Source organism: Macaca fascicularis, chromosome 1 (genome assembly GCF_037993035.2).
Source record: "Macaca fascicularis isolate 582-1 chromosome 1, T2T-MFA8v1.1".
NCBI classification, from domain to species: domain Eukaryota; kingdom Metazoa; phylum Chordata; class Mammalia; order Primates; family Cercopithecidae; genus Macaca; species Macaca fascicularis.
In genome coordinates this window covers 122,878,113-122,897,346 of record NC_088375.1, presented here as the reverse complement: position 1 = coordinate 122,897,346, position 19,234 = coordinate 122,878,113, and the positions used below count along the sequence as shown (strand labels likewise).

Below are 19,234 nucleotides of genomic sequence, written 5' to 3'. Positions count from 1 at the left end.
TGTGAGTTACTCTTCTCTCCACCTGAAAACCTCTTCCTCAGACTCTGTGCCTGGCTAGCTCCTGCTCATCCTCAAGTTCTCTAAGTGGAAATGTCCACTCCTTAGAGAAGCCTTCCCCAGTCCTCCATCTTCTCTAAAGATGTTCTCCCAGTGTATTCTCTCTAGCTAGCACTCTGTTTCTTTCCCTCATGGCCCTAATACAATGTGTCATTGACTTATCATTTCCTTGTTTTTCATTTCTCTTCTCAATTAGGTGGTAGAGTCCATGAGGCAAGGAACTTTTCTGCCTTGCTCTCCAAAAAACCTATAATAACCTGGTCAGTTATTAAACCCATATAACCTGGTCAGGCACGGTGGCTCACATCTGTTATCCCAGCACTTTGGGAGACTGAGGCAGGCAGATCACCTGAGGTCAGGAGTTCAAGACCAGCCTGACCAATATGGTGAAACCCATCTCTACTAAAAATGCAAAATTAGCCGGGCATGGTGGCACATGCCTGTAATCTTGGGAGGCTGAGGCAGGAGAATTGCTTGAGCCCAGGAGGTGGAGGTTGCAGTGAGCTGAGGTTGCACCACTGCACTCCAGCCTGGGCAACACACATGAAATTCCATCTCAAAAAGAAAAAAAGAAAAAAAAAAACCTATAACACCAGCTCACTGTATAGCCTACAGCATTTACTTAATTAGTATATTTATTAATATTATTTTACAGAAAAATTTATAAAGAAATGATTCGCCTTCCCTTTGAAGGGATCTCATACTCTTAACACATTTGAAGTCTGCACAGCTAGTACTTAACTCTTAACACTGTTTGCTCTTCGTTTTTCGTTATCAGCCTCATCTCCCTGGTTAGAATAGATGAGATTATAAGGTTTTTGATGGCAATAATAATGTCATAGTGATGCGATCTCCACAGTAAATCTGACACAGTGGTTAAAGTAAATACTTAGTAAATATTTAATTAGCAAGAAACCTGTCTTACCTCCTTACATTCTGGCATTCATGTGTCAGACACAAAGTTACAAAAGAAAGATGAAAAAATCATAATGTTGACCTCAAAGAGGAAGCCTACCCTTGAGTTTAGACAGGATCTTTGCGACATACAATGTGATGCTGGAAGTGGCAGGGGCAGTAATCTTTATTTCGTCATTTCTGAAACATAGGAGAGGTAACGGAAGCAAGTGAAATGCTCAATCTTAGACGATTGCGTCGTATGACCGGACTTTTTCTTGAAAGGTAAATGCATTTACCACATGCTCTTAATCTAGATTAAATAATCACTTACCAAAAGAAAGTGTCGTCTAATTGTTAGTGGCTTCTGTCACTTGTTTTATTTGGTGCGGGAAGGGTTGTATTTGAATGGTTCTATTTAGTTGATGGATTTTACAGCAGTCAGTAAGATTCTCCAGTGCTGGATGAAACGTGAAAAAGTATATATAGCACCGCTTCTCTTTTAATTTATGCTTCTGCCAAATGTTTAGGTTGTGCTTAAAGGGAAATGTATTTCCTGCTTTTCTTGGCCTGGATTTGTGAGTAACTATTTCCCTGTGTGTGATGATTTTGTCCATTTATGTGAAAGTTCGGGTGAAGTGGCCTAACGTTTTCACAATGGCTATGGTAACATTTTTGTAAATTCAGAACTGCTGCAGTGAATTTCAGGATTTTACAGAAACCTATGATCCTATCTTCTTCCACCTCTCCAGTGGCGAAGCCTAGTGTAAGCTCATATTCTGTTTAGCACCAACGTATATTTCAATATTTTAAAAATATTATGTCAATATTTAAAGAATATTATGTCAATATATTATGATGGTCTGCAAAGAGCACCATTGATGTACAAGTTAGAAAAGGAGCAAAATGTGTCAGAATAATTACCACTGCCGATTCTGCTGAAGACTGTGAGCTTCCTATTCTCATGGCTCAGACTCCTCACCATATTTTCCCGTTGGCCCCTTTCTTATCTGACATTGCATGATCTAAAAATGTTTGGTGAATTGTAAGGTACTTGGTAATGTTGCTGTTGCTGCTATTGTAACAGGTACAGGGAGATGAGGTGTCCTCCCAACCCTCCCACAGGTCCAAGGACTTGGAAGTTAACTTATGAGAACTGAACAATACAACAATAAATAATTGATGACATTTGTTTAAAGAAATGACCTTAAATATAGAAGAAATAACAAAGCCAAAACATTTTCCCATGAGTTTGCCTAAATATGAAGTAACATTTTGGCCCCCTAAAAAAAAAAAATCAGGGAGGCATACAATGTTTTATGCATAAAAATATCTGTTTCATTGTAATTGATTCAAATAAAAATGGAAACAATTCTATCAAGTGGAGAATTCGTTAAGCAAGTTATAGTACATAGCTAGAGCAGAAAGACCCATCACCACTAAAAATGTTATAAAAAGTTTTTAGTAACATAGAAGAATGTGTATGGCAAAATGCTAAATATAAAAGGAAGATATAACCTCTTATAAAAAGAAATATCTCAACTAGCTTTTTAAAAAATGCATGGAAGTCTGACTAAAAGGAAAGACACTAAAAATATTAATGAGTAGTAGGAGTTTGGGTGATTTCACTTTTCTGCCTTTAGATGCTTTATACATTTTGATATAAAGCCTAAACAAGACTATTGGCAGACTTGAGAAGATAATATGTGAGCAGATTAGAAGTGTCTAATGAGGTCTAGAGTAAGGGTCTCCAAGAGCAAGTTTGTCAAAGTTTATGTAGCAATGCCAGGGAGGAGTAAGACTGATACATCAGACCCAGTTGGCAGTCAGTATAAAAATCATCCATTCATCTTCTCTCATACTTACTTCAGTTCAGTGCTTATCAAGCGAAATTATGATTTTCGTTGGCATTCTTATATATTCCCCTGATAGGCAAAATTCGCTGATTGCACCAACATGTACCTTATGTTATTTCAGTTTATACATCAGTCTCCTGTGAGTTGGTTGGTGGGAATCAGTTCTGGAGAAATCAGTCAATTCTTGGTGCCCTGATAAGATCAAATTTCTGAACCTGCAAACCTGAAGGCTGGCTGCTGAGCTGCAGAAACAACACCAGAGTTGTTGACCTCTGATGAGTGGTCTGTGACCACTGATGGCAGTAGAACACCTACAGATTGCCTCTCATTGTTACTACTCTTATATGACAATCACAGTCTCAGAGCTGGCCCTTCAGCTGGCTCTCCTCTCCAAGCTTTCTAAGAGATACCTTGTTTTATTTTCAGGGGATGACAGCATGGGAGGAATTAGCTCCACATCTAAACCCTACACTGGTGAGTTTATGACAGGAATAATTACCTGCCTCACTTCTGAGTTAAAATAACTAGAAATTGTGCTGAAGGGCTGTAATGGAAAGGCACTAGCTAGTGCATTTCTGAAGTTAGAAGAATCCAATTTTACCAGGATACAGAATCTAATGCCAGGAGGGGTAAAAGGGGAAATCACAGAGACCTGCCTGGCCCTTCAAATCTGAGTAGAGTGTCTCTGCTTAATATCAAACTAGGTGGGTCATTCTCCCCTATTTGTGGTGTAGGCATTGAGAAAACCACTGTGGCTGTTTTTGGCTATGCACTGTTAATAGCTGCTCTGCAAAAAGAGCAAACAAAAAAGGGCAACGGTTTCAAGGTCAAATTCCCCAAGGACTTTGGCAAGCATTTGTTGTTTCTCCCTAGCTGGGAGATGCTTTCCTTAGGTCAGAAGGAGCACATCTCTTCAGGGGTTCCTATTAAACTCTTTGAGGAGGGCAACACATGAGATTTTTTTTTTTTTTTAATCAAAGGGACACTAGGCTTGTATTTCATTTATGTAGCTGATTTTTAAGTTCCAGTTCTAATTTTCATTTAAAAGTACTTGGAATCTAAAAAACAACATTCTCACATTTTTGCAAGAGTTGCAGGCCCATCCTTAATTTCCACTGGCTGATTGGGTAGAATGGGGCACGTGGGGACATTTAAGCTGGAAGAATATCATGAAAAGTGACAGATACACTAATACACTAATTCCTTTTATGTTTTCTTGTAGAAAAACACGGCCCTTTCTCCACAGCAGCCCCAACAACTAGCCCTGCACCGTGTCTCTCTAACCACCACAAGTAAATGAGCATTCTCCCATCTGTTTCATCTTGTACCACATAGGATTTGATGTTATGTTGACATCCTTGGCTTAGGGACTTGGGCAGGGAGACTGGGGAGAAAGGACTAGAAACAGTAAAAGAAAAAATCAGTTTGTGATCTCAGGAGTATGGCTCTTAATTTGGCATCCCCTAAGCTTCAAGAGATCGATGGATCCCCTAAGCTTATAGGTAAAATTTGCTGGGTGGGGAATTATGAACATTGTGTGGGTTGAGGGAGGGGGAGAAGAAGAGGCCACAGCTTTCTCTGAGGCCTCAAATGGATGTGAAACTCAAAAGCAAAAGCTGAAAACCACTGGGTGAAAATTCATTAGTCAGTGTGAAAACAATTTCAGGAGTCCATCCATAGGCAGGAAAGGTTTCACTCTTTAGGAAAGACCTTCAAAATCCCAACAGTTCATCCTCTGCCTTTCTCTGCCAAAACAGCAAAAACTATTTAATCCTTGCCTTTTTTGCTGGGGTTCTACTGACACTGCTGCTGATAGCCTTTATCTTCCTCATCATAAAGAGCTGCAGAAAATGTAAGTGGTCTCCAAGTGATAGGACAGCCCTTCTCTGTCTGCCATTGATACTAGAATTAGCTATGAGTGAGTAACGGGAGGAGGTAGGGGAGGGTGCAGTGTGATAAAACCTGCTTAGCCCACCCTGTCTGCAGACTGAAGACTCAAATCCCTTCATTTTTCTTCTGCCCTGCCCCCACCCACCTGCCAACATCCCCTCCCCACCCCACCCTTCACCCAAGATCGGAGGGAGAGGTTTCCCATTTCCCCAGGCCCATTGCTGAGATGGGTCCCTCTTCTTTCTGGCACCATGGCAGGTCACTCCAAGCCCCGGGTCCCGGATCCTCACTCAGATCCTCCGGCCAAGGTAAGATGACCACACTGTTTTGGCGACACTGAAGGGCTACCATCATTGGAATTCCCCTCTATACTCTGAATTATCTACTAGAATGGTGAGATTGATTTCCAGACACTGGGCAAGTGATTCTTTGACCAAAGTGCTCAGGTTGCTTCTAAAGAGCAACCTTTTTGCTCTAAACTGAACTCACTCCTTCCTCCTTTTTTTCCCTCTGCAGCTTTCATCCATCCCAGGAGAATCACTTACCCATGCCAGCATGACTTTCAAACTCTCAGAAGATAAGAGCAATCACTTGGCTGAGAACCGTTCTGCAGACTTTGACCCCATTGTCTATGCTCAAATTAAAGTGACAAACTAACCTGGCTTTTCCAACGAGGCTTGAATCCATTTCCTCTCATCTCGGCCCCATCTTCACATATCACTTTCCCTTTTTTACAAATTTTGGATCACCACCTGTGTGAAACTGCAGTCAGAGTTGTTTAGGTGTGATCTGGCAATGCTATCCAGCAGCTTTGGAGACCAATGGTCAGTCTTTTCCTGGCCAGAGCAAAGATTGAAGGCCCTCCCACTTGAACTGACAGCCTGTGAGCCCCTTGGGGGCATAGACTGCCTTCCTTGGACCCTTCCAAAGTGTGTGGTACGGAGGTCAGTGCACAGAATATTCACCCAGCATCATGAATCAACTTGGGAGGAGTCAACCAAATGAACAGTCTACCAAGAATTTCAAATAAAGTCAAACCCCCCACAGTGCTGCCTCTGTCTTTATTATTTATTTGTCTGTTCCTGCCACCTTCTCCAGAGGTCAAGACTAAAAGTGCAGAGCTCATTCACAGCCAAAAACACCACCAAAAGTGATGGCACTTGGAAACAAGCTCAGATTTGACTGGGGTGCAGGTACCAAACTATGCCACCAACTAGTGGCATTCATTTAGGCAAACTTGTTAAACTTTTCAAGGCTCAAGTCTTTCATCTTGAAAACAGAGATAACACTTACCACTAATGTTTAGTATGAGGATTAAATGAAATATCTTATACATAAGCATTCTACACATGCCAGAGCTCTACACAAACACAAGGTCCCTAGTGTATAAAGCACTATGCAAATGGAGATTTCTACCTCCATCCTATAGCATAAGAGATATGCATAACAATATTATATGAGAACCAAAGATAAAGATTAATCTGAACATTAATTCCCCCAAAAACCCAATGAATAATCACATATAAAAATCCCATTAAAAATATCATCAGGTGAATCCCAAAGGTGAACAACAACAAAACATCAATAAGATTATTTTTCAATGGGCAGGCTTACTCTGAATTTCCTACGTAAACCATAAACAAGACAGCAAATCCAGAAAAATGTATAAAAATAAATAATAAAAGTTATATGGGAAGGCTAGCCCTTGCAGCTAACTAAAAGTACCTGTTTTATTAAGCATCACTAATTAAAGCAATATGTTAATGGTGCATGAATAAATAAATCAATTGAATAGAATTTAAAGACCAGAAATACATCAAAATACATAAGGAAATTTAGAGTATGATGAAGATGGCATATGAAATCATTTGGGAGAAATTGGTTTATTCTATAAGTGGTATTAAGATAACTAGACAACCAAGTAAATGAAAATAAAGTAGGATCCATAGTTCACTTCTCATATGAAAATAAATCCCAGACATGTCAAAAAATTTAACTGTAAAAAAATCATAAAAGCACTAGAAGAAAATATGGGAGAATTTTTAAAAATATTTTTGTAGAGCATGCCCTTTGAATGTATGTCACAAAGCTCAGAAACCAGAAAAGATTAACTTGACTTCTAAAGTACAATTAAAAAGTCCAAAGTACCATTAAAATGTGAAAAGGCAAATGACAAGCTTAGAAAACACTTTCAAAGCATCTTATAGACATAGAAAGATCATTTGTAAATCAACAGGGGAAAAAAATGAACAACTCAATAGAAAGGACAAGGGATGGGGTGGGCAATTTGTAGGAGAGAATATATAAATGGCTCAAATATATGAAAAGATACTTGACTTCCCTCATAATAGGGTAAATAATGATTACAACTACAATTAGATAATTTTTTTTCCATCAGTAAGACTGGCAAAATTCAAAAAGTTTGCTAATAGACTGGGCAAGACTAGGGGGAACCAAGACACACATACACTACTGGTGGGAGAGCACATTGGTACAGCTACCACAGAAGATCATTTGGCAAAAGCCAACAACATTCTAAATTATTTTCTAAGAATTTATAAATAATCCTATTTCTAAGGATTTATCCTACTCAAATACATGGAAAATTGCCTACATAACTTGAATTGCAACAGTAATCAAATTGGCTAGAACTCACTGAGGCTTATTACACTTTTAGTACAAATCTAAGTGAGTGGCATGTATTCATGGAATCCTCACAGAACACTGTGAGGTTACAATTATTACAAATTGTAGATAAAGAAATGGAGGCACAGAGAGGTTCAGTAACTTGCCCAAGTTCACATTGCTGCTAAGTAGTGGCTCTGGAACTCAACCCTGGGTAGGCTGGCTCCAGAGTTTGCACGTTTATCCATCATGCTCGATTCTCTGAAACAGCAAAAGATTGAGAAAATCTTCACTGTACACGGAGAGGGGACTGGTTCATTCAGTGCAATGTAGCCATTAAAAAGAATGAGGCAGCTCTGTATGTTCTAATAAAAACAGATACCTACAGTATACTGCAAACTGTTGAACAGAATTATGAATATGCTCTACTCACGTGTAGTACAGTATATGTGTATCTATATATTTAGTATATCTCTGGAAGAAAACACAATGGACCGTCTTGGTGATGGCCTCTGGGGAGAGGAAATTGCTACCTGTGGGACTGAGGATCTCTAAATATATAGATATAAATAAGAGGACTCAGCAGACAGAAACCAAAGTATCGTCTTTATTATGAACATGGTCAACATTGGAGAATAGGGCTTATACTACAGCTGCAAAGGAGTTCAGAACACTGAACCCCACAACTGAGTTATAAGCTGCACCAGAGCAAGCCCACCCCTCCCAACAAGCAATGCAGTTGTTCAGCCTGCCCCTAAGGAGCTGCAGAAGAGATCACATGCTCTTTCAAAGCTGTACCCAAAAGAGTAAAAGAGGAAGAGGAAGAGAGAAAGTATGTATGCCCAGTTCCTATTCCCAGTCTCCCATGTCAGACAGCCCCCTCTACCTCCCATAGGTGGTCACCGAGGAGTGTTTCCTTAATGGAACTCAGTCTACACCAAAGGAAGCAGGAGTGGGAGAGAAGCACCCACCACAGAACTTTCAAAAATACATTAAATAATATTTTGTGGTCCAGGTGTGGTGGCTCTTGCCTGTAATTCTAGCCTTTTGGGAGGCCAAGGCAGAAAGATTGCTTGAGCCCCAAAATTTGAGACTAGTCTGGGCAATATAGGGAGACCCCATCTTTACAAAAAATAAAATAATCAGCCAGGCATGGTGGTGCACGCCTGTGGGCCCAGCTGCTTGGGGTGGTGAGGTGGGAGGATTACTTGAGCCCAGGAGGTTGAGGCTACAGTGAGCCAAGATTACACCACTGTACTCCAGCCTGGGTGGCAGAATGAGACTCTGTCTTAATAATAATAATAATAATAATAATAATAATAATAATAATAACTTGCAAAATCAAGTTAAGAAAATTGAAGTCCAAGGAGATGAAATAATTTATTCAATGACACCTGGCTAAAAATAAATGGCAGGACAAAAATTTAAATCAAGTCCTCTGGCTTCAAATTCTTTGCATCTGGCCTCCACACCAAGCTGCCCCACAGCACTTGCGGTGGCAAGGAGACGAGAAAGGCAAAGAGTCAAGTGATGTGATCCAGAGAGCATGTTCTTTCTGAGAGAGAGCAGCTGCTGCTGGAAGCTGGATTTTGAGGGAGAAGCCAGTGGAAGAGAGTTTAATTTAAAAAAGAAGTAGTCTGTCTGTGGGAATGAACAGGTCTAGAAGACAGACGGGTTTAAGGGCGATAGTTCAGTGAGGCGGCCACAGCACCACTAGGGCAGCCAGCCCCACGAGGGCAGCAGAGACCCAGGAACGGTCTTCTCCCATTCGCTGATCTTAGGAAGTGCACACAGGGAGGCCTCTTGAGCTTTCAACTGTTTCCAAACTCGGGGCTGACATGAAACAATCCTGCCATCCCTGAAGCTAGAGGCCATATCAGCTTTCCAGTTCAGGGCCAGCACCTTTTAAACATAACGGCAAGAGTAGAGTAAGCACTATCACATGGCATCTACTTGTATAAGAAATATCAAATTAATTGCCCTTTCCTGTTTTCTTGAAGCTGCCCATTTTTTTTTAAACGGTATAGCCCTAAACAGAGTCTTGTTTTTTTGTCTTCACACTATGCAGCCAGCCTTGATGGAGGATAAAATGAGTAATTAAATGATTGACCCCAGATTCAAAGATCTTTGCTAGGTAAGAGCAGGCTCTTGAATCCTGGATCATGGAATCAGAACAAATCTATAGGAAAATAGTTTTCCAGACATCGTGAGTGTAAATCTTCCAAGACATCTATAGATGTCTTCATCTGCTGTGGAAGATCTATGTCTGCTATCTTGCCTTGTAGAATGGAATGTCCTAACCAAACCCAAACTGGATTGCTATTTGCAGAACTGATGGGTTAATGACCCCGTTTGTTTAAAATCAATACAGGGCCATAGGGGAAGAATTGGGGCTGTTTTGTGGCTGAGGGAAAAGAGAGCACTTTTGATGTTGTTTGATCTGAGCCTCTGGCAGGAACGTGGGTTGTTCAGAAACACAGAGGTGGGGTATCCACACCCTCATCTCTTCCCATCAGGATGTTGAGTAGCTGTGAATTCCCTACCTTTGGGGAGAGGAGTTAGGGTGGAAGCTGAAGGAAGTGTGTTCATGAAAGATTTTGTGGGAGTCTGGATCTAAACACGCAGGGCATGTGCAGAATCATATCAACAAACAACCTCTCTGTTCCAACTCTGCTCAGACCAGAAGGCCACTTGAGTACCCTGAGGACTGAGGCTGGCCAGCATGCCCATTAGAAGAGATCACGGCACGGTGAAAAGCAGGCTTGTGATGACGGCAGCACAGACAGTGATGGGGAGGCCCTGGAAACTCCCAGAAATAGCAGGAGAGGCCCTATATGGGGAGAGAGGTTATGGATATGCGGGTGGGAGCTAAGAGTGTTGGTGATTCTGGCATGAATGGCAATATAACCTCATTCGCACCCATGGCTGCTGATGTCTTGTTCTTGATTTGTTTTTCCCGATTTGAATGACTATTTCACTTAAGCTATCACACCTTGGTTTCTCATTGATCAAAAGCAGCATCCCTTTAGTCAGGTGGCAGTTTCCCATAAAGGATGAGAAGAATGGCCTTTTCACCAAGAGAAGCTGAGAACCACTGATTTAGTCTATCTCCCTTTCTTTGGGTTGGGCAGCATTTGATACCAATTCAGAAATGAGTTAGAATATTATTCTTTGAAAGAAACGTTTCCAGAAATACTTTTACAGTGATACCCTAGAAGAAGTAACTCATACCTTGCAGTTCATTCAACACTGGCTAGGAATTTATTGGCTAAAAAAATACAAGTGATTTCCTGGCCCCCGATCCAGATTCTCCACCTCTTCTTCACCTCTGACTGATGGAATGCATGAGAACTAAGATCTTGAGATGTTATTGAGTGCAGCCTTGCTCGGGTTTGGTCCATCATAGCTCCTCTGACTACCGCCGTTGTTACCTGGCTGCAAATGATTGTTGGCAAGGATAGAGGGTCCTTCAGAATTCCTGGGAGATCGGAATCAGTCTCTGAGGTGTGGGCCATTTGTCATGGTGATTATTCTGTTGTAGCATCACTTTATTTATGAACTAAATAAAAGAAATCTTCAGTCACATCTGTTCAGTAGGAGCCATTTCCTTTGGAGTCAGGACACGTGAGAAGGGCTTCAAAGAGTTGCCTACTTTGTTGGGGAATAGAAAGGGAAAATGGAGTTGAGATCTATTGCCTACCCCTGAAGAGTGTTTCTGAAGCAAAAGTTCCAGACTCTATCATGGGGCTTTTATGGGGACTAGACACAAGTTTATTTTCAGGGCCGAGATCAGATATCATTACTGCAAAGCTCATCACTAGGAAAGTCAATAGGAAGGCTTGGTACACAGAGATTGCAATCACCTCTCACCAAGTTTTGGTGATGTGAACACAACTGAACTTCTTCAGAACCCAAGAATGTCAAAGCTAGGAGCCTTGGTTTAGGCTGCCACATTTCAACTGCCTGAGTTTGAGGAAGCAGGCCATGGCTACAACAGGCTGTACAACTTCTTGCTAAAAAGGAATAGCATTGAGTTCTACGGCCTCATCTTTCATAGTATCATGTGCCTTTCCTTTAGAGCACTGACTCCAGGTGGCAATGTTACATTTGGGTGTTGATGTGTGATAGTTTGTCTTCCTCCCCCTCTACAAGTTCCATGGACACAAATAGTATTTGTTCTGCCCATCTTTGTATCCCCAGCATCTAGCTAGCATGGTCATTTTTTGTTGAACTAATAAATAAAAATATTGGGGGGTATGAGAATGAGACCCTCAATTTCTAGAAAAGAAAACAGACCCAGAAAAGTATAAAGTTGCCCAAGGTCACACCTTAAAAAAGTGATAATGGTTTTAGCAAAAACCTAGACTACAACTGTGTCCCAAAGGGAATGGTCTTGGGCAGACCTGAGAAAGGCATTGTCTTGTCCACATGCCCCACCTTCGCAGTTCCCAAGGCTGCTAGAGGACAAAAGGTCAAGAATGCTAAGGGAGCCGCTACTTTCCTTTCTTTAGGGCTCCTATTCTGACCACAGGAACAAAATATCACAGGGGAAGTATGAGGCCTTGCAGCATTTGCTTTGCATTTCAGATTCTTCTGGCTATGGATCCTGGTGTGTCACTAGCAAGGGTTACTAGGAGTGTTTTTCTCTTTTTTTCTGAAATGTTTTTCTTCTACATTTCCATACCCACGGGTGGTTGCAGTCTGTTTTATAATTATGCCTACAGACTCTTCATTGCCTAAGGCGTTCCTGTGGTTTCTGAGAATAAAAAGAAAAATGTAAAACTACTATTAGCCAAACAGTGGCAACTGTGCAATGTTCTTTCTGCTCTGTGTACACTTCAGAGGTTGGCATATTTGCCACATGTTGGTCTGGAGGATTCTCTAAACGGTAAGACCAGCCTTGTCTTACTGACCAGTCATGTCTCTGGTGCTGCCCCACAGGGAAAGGTGGGCACACAGTCCCTTCTCTATTTAGGAATGGGGCAAGCTAAAGATCAGGCTTGAGGCAGGAGAATCACTTGAACCTGGGAGGTGAAGGTCGTAGTGAGCTGAGATCAAGCTGAGATCAGGCTGTACTCCAGCCTGGGCAACAGAGCTTGACAATGTCTCAAAAAAAAAAAAAAAAAAAAAAGTTAAAATTGGCCAGACATGGTGGCAGGCACCTGTGGGCCCAGCTATTTGAGAGGTTGAGGTGAAAGGATGACTTGGGGCCAGGAGCATGAGGCTGCAGTGAGCTATGATCACACTTCTGCACTCCAGCCTGGGCAACAGGGCAACACCCTGTGTATATGAAAAAGGAGACTCTTCTATACCTGCTTACCCATGGGTCCCAGAAGCTCATTCCTGTGCCAGGAGCCCAAAGTGTGTGTGCTGGGGAGGTAGGTGGCTCTGCAGATGGGAACCTGTGAGGTAGTTGTCTCAGGATCTCCTTCCTTCCTGATCTACACGTGTATCCACTTAAGAAAGCTGCAATGCTCCCTCTGTCACTTCTCATGATGCCTCGTCACCATCCAGCAGATATCTACCCCAGCCCATGGCTGGCTACATTGGTCTCTAGGTGACCAGACAATATGAAGAGCTCTCCTTCACTCATTTGAAAGCTGCTCCTTGACCTCTTTCATTTTCTCTAATTCTTGCCCACCCCCTCCCCCAACAACAACTACTTACCCCTTCTATTCCTTTGACTTCTCCTCCTTTTGGTCAAATGACTGATTATAGAGATGATTCCCAAACCCATGATCAGTATGCAAATGATGAGAATGGACGTCCTAGAAGGAACCACAGCAGATTTCATGTTCCCTGGAAGAAACTGCCTATTGGTTCTTAGCTCTAGATCCCTTTTTCTGGGATTTGCACCCCTGCCCCCACCCAACCCAGTTACAGTAGCTTCTGGCAACTGTATTCCTTTAGAGTGACCCTGTCCTTTGGACCACACTCAATGGGACCTGCTGAGCATCTGACTAAGCTGGGCCAATGAACCCCTTCCTCAGAAATTAACTGTGGATTGGGAATAGGAGAATCCAGTCTCAGACTTGCCAGTTTCTTGAATGGGGGAGAAATAAACTCAGGAACCACAAATGGATGACTGTTAGGGGAAAAAAGAGAAATATACAAGGGCAATACAGAGACAGAAGGAAGGAAACACACAGATTCGAGGCAGATTAGAGACTGAGGTAAATTCGTGATGATGCATCTGACAATTTCCAAGCGTGACCACAACCCTGCTCCTGCACCTCTCTCTCCTTATGATAAATGTCCCCTTTTAATTAAACCAGCTAGAGGACATTTTTGCTGCTTGCAACCAAGAGTCCTAAACTATATTTTTTTTGGAAAGAAACCAAATACTCACATTAAGGATACACAGTTAAGATGGAGAAATAACGTGCAGCAGAAAAGTTACTGGTACAAATCAACTGTCATATCATACTGTTGTCACGCCAGCCCCTACCTCCACCCCACCGCCCCAAGCCCATTCATCTGCCAAGACTATGACTCACCTGGAGTGGTCAGTCTCACCAACAACTTTGGGAGCCTTGCAGCTTCTGGTTTTGTTGCCTGATAGGTCTAAATCAGAAAGGATTTGCTAAGTCAGGTGAGGCCCATAGCCAGGTCCTGCCTTTGCCTCCCAGCTGTAGCTCTGCCTGTCATTCTCTCAGTCTCCAAAGAGTGAGTTCCCTGGTTGACTTCAGAGTAAAGCAGAGGCACCAAGTACAGTTGTATAAATGTGCCCGGCACAGGGAACAAAGCTGAGGGGACAATCAGGGACCAACATTTAGCCCACACTCTGCTTGCTAGGCCATGCACCCTGCCACTGGGCTCCATGCACCTGAAGGAAGGGGCCCCTTTTCCAGATTTGAACAAAGGCCCCAAATGGACTAGAAGTGGCCCATGGTTAGAGTCCCACAGAGGTCTCTTCCCCATAGAAGGGGATGCCAGAGGCACCAGAGGGCCAATCCTATCCTTAAAGAATTGCTCATTTGGTGATGTAATTGCCATGTTTTTCTTATGACAGCCACCAAAACCCAATGGGAGCAGTGGCACCACGACCACCTACGATGCCCCCTCTGATAAGATGTGGGAGAAGTCTGTGTTTCATTTAAACTAAGGAGTACGTTCAGGTGGGAACATTCTCTTGTCTGAGCCTAAGATTCAGGTCAAGATGCACAGTTAAGTAAAAGGAGAACCACACAAAGTAGAAACACTGTGGGTGTGAACGATATTACATTCCATAAGATGCTTGCTGAATCAATCACTAGTTGGTCAAGTGTTAGCAAAACTCTCTTTCTAGCATGGGGCTAGGTTTCCCAGGGTACCCCTTAAGCCCTTCTGGTTTGTTTTCCTACCAGCATTGTGCTCTGGACTGTAATAGAAAAGGACATCCTTTCTAGAAATGGAAACAAGGAGAAGGCACAGGGGAAAGGAAAAAAAAAGAAGAAGAAGAAGAAAGAAAGGCTAGTGCCTTCCATAAGTCCTCTGTCTGGGAGACAGAGGTTTTCTAGTGCAAAAGGAAGTTTTCATCATTCAACAGAAGGAACCTGAGTGAATGTCTGGAAATCCTAAGTCTTAGCTCCAGCCAAGAGTCACAGTTGGTTAACTCAGACTTTTCTGCTGTGGGTTCCAGTTCCACCCATACCTTCTCAGCGGTCTCCAAATATAAACTGCACATTCCTTAAAAGCAAAAGAGGGTGCTTACTAGCTGGACCACTAGTTGGATATTTATATCTGTAAATTATTATTATTTTTTGAGACAGGGTCTCATTCTGTCATCCTGGCTGAAGTGCAGTGGTGCAATCATGGCTCACTGCAGCCTCAACCTCCCTGGACTCAGATGACCCTCCCATCTCAGCCTCCCAAGTAGCTGGGACTACAGGCAGGCACCACCACATCCAGCTAATTTTTTGTATTTTTTGTAGAGACCGGCTTTCTCCATGTTGCCCAGGGTGGTCTTAAACTCCTGGGCTCTAGCAATCCACCAGCCTCAGCCTCCCAAAGCGCTGGGATTACAGGAGTGAGCCATGGCACCTGGCTACCTCCATATATTATTAAATTATTTAAGCTGACAGTTAGCAGGCATCTGGGTCATTTTTTGCAGCCTCAGACACCTCTCAAGAAACTAATCTTCAAGATTCTAGACCCACAAGGCACACAGACATCTTCTTTTTTTTTTTTTTTTTTTTTTTGTTGGAGACTGACTCTCACTCTATCGCCCAGGCTGGAGTGCAGTGGCACAATCTCGTCTCACTGCAACCTCTGCCGCCTGGTTCAAGCGATTCTCACACAGACATTTAATAACAACTTCAAAGCCTTTCAACACAAAGATCTCACATCTATTAGACCCTGTCAGCCCTCTTCTAAGGTCCTTAAACCAGATTGCTGCAAGGGAAGAGAAGTTCTAAAAGTGCCCCAGGGCACAGACACCCTCCTCGTCCCCAACTTCCACTATTCCCCAGCACTGTTAATGACCACCCTATGTTTGCTGGTGGAAGAGAGAGGCCAGGCAGGCCCAAAGTACCCAGTGGGAGTCTGAGTTGGGGCTCACTGGCTTCAGAGGGTGCTCTCTTAGCAGCAAACACCCATGGCCGTGGGTCACATCCAGCCAGACCCCAGGCAGGCTCCTTACCTTTTCCAGACCAAAAGTCATTGGCCAGGGTTCCTTTGTTGTCAGTTACAATCAGCTCTGTAAAATCCATGTCATCCCTGGCAAAGTCCCGCTGGATGCCACACCAGTACCAGCCCGTGTCCTCTTTGGTCAGGCAGGACATAGTAACAATGAGCTGGTTCCCTGTGTCCCTCAGGGCCACATGATTGGTGCTGTTGGGGGAGAAGGCGATGATGTTGCAGTAGTCACGGAAATAGCCTCGGCACCAGTATTTGGGGTGATCCTTGTAGCGAGCATTGTAGTTGCAGATGGCAGAAGCCGTGTCCAGCACAAAGCTTTCCTTGACCTTTTCATCCATGACCATGGCATCTGTGAAAACACACACACACGCACACTTGCACACACACAAGCACCACTGTTCTCTCAAAACATTGCAGCTCCTGCCCTCCTGAAGGATAATTAATTAAAGAATTGGAGGCTAATTTTTTGCCTCCTTTTGACTGGCAACTGTTATGGGCTGAACTATGTCCCCTTCAAAACTCATATGTTTCCATCCTAACTTCCAGTGACTCCAGAATGTGACTGTATTTGGATATAAGGCCTTCAAAGAGATAATTAAGTGAACATAGGGTCATTGGGGTAGTCCTTAATTCAATTCAGCTGATGTCCTTATAAAAAGGAGAGATGAAGACACTGACAATACAAACAGAGGAATGGCCCATGAGGACACAGCCAGAAGGCAGTCATCTGCAAACCCAGAGATGGCCTCAGAATGAAACCAAACTTGCCAGACGCCTTGATCTTGAACTTACCACCTTCATAACAGAAGGAAATAAATGTCCATTGTTTCAGCCGCCCAGGCTGTGGTTTTGTTGCTGTTGTTGTTATCACAGCCCTAGTAAACTGATAAAGCAACCCTGGAGAAGTCTTTTTCCCTGGCTTAAGAGTGGGTAAAATATGGAGGCCTCCTACCACTGCGTGACAGAGGTCCTTGAAGAGCCTGAGGCTTACCGTTAGAAGGCCCTCTGTCCCTAGCTCCCAACCCACCTTAGCACCCTCAGAAAGAAAGTGAGGTTTGGAGGCTTCTGCTGGCTGCACGGGGCTAAAAACAGAGGAAGTCATGTTCTGTCTTTAGGGGATAAGAACTTCATGTTCCCTCCATACAAGACCAACATAGGCACCCCTATCATCTCAGGATATTGCACAATGAGGAAGTCGTGCACACCACGTCCAGCTTGACCATAGGAGGGAAAGTGTCTGACCAAGAAGAGAAGATGGGACAGCAGAGCCCATCCTTCTCTCAGCCTTCCAGATGTATAGCAAAGACTATTAAAATGCAGGCTCAGCTTCTTTATAACATTTTGTTTTCATAACAACCCCACGAGGAAGATAGCATGGGCTTCAGTTTATAAGTATGAATGCTGACCCAGAGAAAGGTGCAGCAACTCTAAATGCCACGCAACTGAAGGTCAGACAGAGCTAGGAAAAGGCCAGTGTTCCACGTCTCATCTTTGGGAACAAGCACGAGTGGAAAGGGGAGAGTCATGTCCTCATATATGTGCACATATATTTTTGAGGGGACAAGGGGGAAGGGGAACCTGGGTGAACTAAAAGAGAAAATGCAGAGCTCTTTTTTATTTTATTTTATTTTAGTGGAGATGTTGGGGAAAAATATGGAATGCATAATGAATTTGCATGTCAGCCTTGCACAAGGGCCATGCTAATCTACTCTGTATCATTCTAATTTTAGTATATGTGCTGCCAAAGTGAGTGCAGAGTCATCATTTTAGTCAAGCTTTTCAATTTCCTCACAAACTCTCTTATCTGAGCTAAGAACAAGAACTAATATGGACAAGACCTATTTTCATCGCCTTTTATTTTCCCATCCCACTCCTTAGACGGTTCGAGTTAATAAGCAGGGACTCCAAGTAGGAGAGGACTTCAGTGCAAAGTCTCTGGAAAGGGCACAGCTTAAAGGGCTGGAGCTGTTCCTTCCCCCATCCTACCTGAAAAGAGAGCCAAGGAGAGTAGAATGAAGAACCACATGACTGGAAGGAAGCAAACTTTCAACTGGAATGACAGAATGCACCCAGGGAGCCCAGGCATTCTGAATCTGTTTAAGGGAAACACATATGCTTGAGTTTAATATGGCTTTATCCTGGTTTGAAGAGACCAATGAAAAGGGAAAACAACCAGTTAGTCCAAGCAGTGCTGCCATGTATAAGTACACCGCACAACGCACCACACCCCATGCTCTTCATAGACATAAACTTACTGACGGGGCAACCAAGAAAATTCTGGGCAATAGAGATCTCCCTCCTGCATAAATAGGCTCTGGCCCACACTCAGAAAAGCACACACAGACAACCATCACTGGTACCCATTTGTATGTGCTCTACTGTGCCCTGTCCTGCTGCCGATGGTCCTGGCATCATCAGAGGCCACTTTTGTCTGTCTACCACTCTTGGAAGCCCAATTTCTTACATAGCTGAAAGAAATCCTAGTAATCAGATTCCTAACTAACCCAGCTCCCAAGTGGACACTGCAGGCTCATCTGGGGAGTACAGCCAGAGGTGGAGCATGCCAGCTGTCAGTAGCCTGCATGCCTGGGACGGGGAACATGTGAGCAGGTGGAAGTGTGGGTGTTTGGATGGCCGCAGTTTGGGCTGCCGTCTTCAGACTTCCTGAAAGCTTTCCTGAGAAGAGCTGGGACAAAGCAAGAAGATTCGTATTTGCAGCAGCAGCAGCTTCTCCTGATTCTAATGGGACTCTTGTGCTCTGACCACTGGCTTTAAAAGTTTGAATTATTGAACCACCTCTCCGGTGAAGTTAAGCTGGGTGCTACTTATCACATCCCAGAGCCAGCACGTCCCATCAAGGGTCATATATAGATTGTTCAGGTTATGCAATAATGTCCTCTCTGAAGGAAGGGGAGCCTGTCTCTAATTAATGTGAAGTCAGCATGTGGGGCAGCAGCAAGCCTGCATCATGGTAGGTTTTTATCTACATCACCTCAGTTGCTCCTCATCAAAAACCTCCATGAGTTTCACAAATAAATTACATAAATATAAAAGGAAGGAAGGAAGGAAAGGAGAATCTATGGATCAAAAGGGACTTAAGAGACATATTGACAAATTATAATATGTGGAACTTAACTTGGATCCTGATTGAAGCAAACAATTTAGAATATATGGACATCGATACTATTAGGATATAATTCTTCAATTTATTTTTTGAGATGTGATAATGGCATTGCCATAGCCAACCTTCAGGATGGCTCCTGGAATTCATGCCCTTATGTAGTTCCTTCCCA

At 43.1% G+C, this 19,234-nt stretch overlaps 2 protein-coding genes and 1 non-coding gene across 5 annotated transcripts in view; 1 reads left to right on the top strand and 2 right to left on the bottom strand.

The window, feature by feature from the left end:
- Positions 1-1,145: 1,145 nt before the first annotated feature.
- On the top strand, positions 1,146-5,743 carry C1H1orf162 (chromosome 1 C1orf162 homolog). Its single transcript, XM_005542359.4, has 6 exons — positions 1,146-1,236; positions 3,234-3,281; positions 4,030-4,099; positions 4,565-4,659; positions 4,956-5,005; positions 5,214-5,743. Exons 2-6 carry the CDS (start codon positions 3,245-3,247, stop codon positions 5,352-5,354), a joined length of 393 nt encoding a protein of 130 aa, XP_005542416.1. The 5' UTR covers positions 1,146-1,236; positions 3,234-3,244; the 3' UTR covers positions 5,355-5,743.
- A 2,172-nt stretch (positions 5,744-7,915) lies between these two features.
- The window catches only part of ADORA3 (adenosine A3 receptor), a 33,719-nt gene continuing 22,400 nt past the window's right edge, over positions 7,916-19,234 (bottom strand). For 2 of the 3 annotated variants that reach the window (XM_073998936.1, XM_005542353.5), the window contains exons 2-6: positions 17,928-18,034; positions 15,943-16,290; positions 13,820-13,886; positions 12,990-13,090; positions 7,916-10,973 (exon numbers count right to left, since the gene is read on the bottom strand). In XM_073998936.1, the coding sequence (XP_073855037.1) occupies positions 10,903-10,973; positions 12,990-13,090; positions 13,820-13,886; positions 15,943-16,290; positions 17,928-18,027 (687 nt within the window). In that variant the 5' untranslated portion in view covers positions 18,028-18,034 and the 3' untranslated portion in view covers positions 7,916-10,902. The remainder of the gene's footprint in view (positions 10,974-12,989; positions 13,091-13,819; positions 13,887-15,942; positions 16,291-17,927; positions 18,035-19,234) is intronic. The other variant, XM_005542354.5, reaches the window with a different exon arrangement.
- On the bottom strand, positions 17,589-17,695 carry LOC123570876 (U6 spliceosomal RNA). The gene has a single exon (XR_006695095.1). It is a non-coding gene; the product is annotated as a U6 spliceosomal RNA (small nuclear RNA).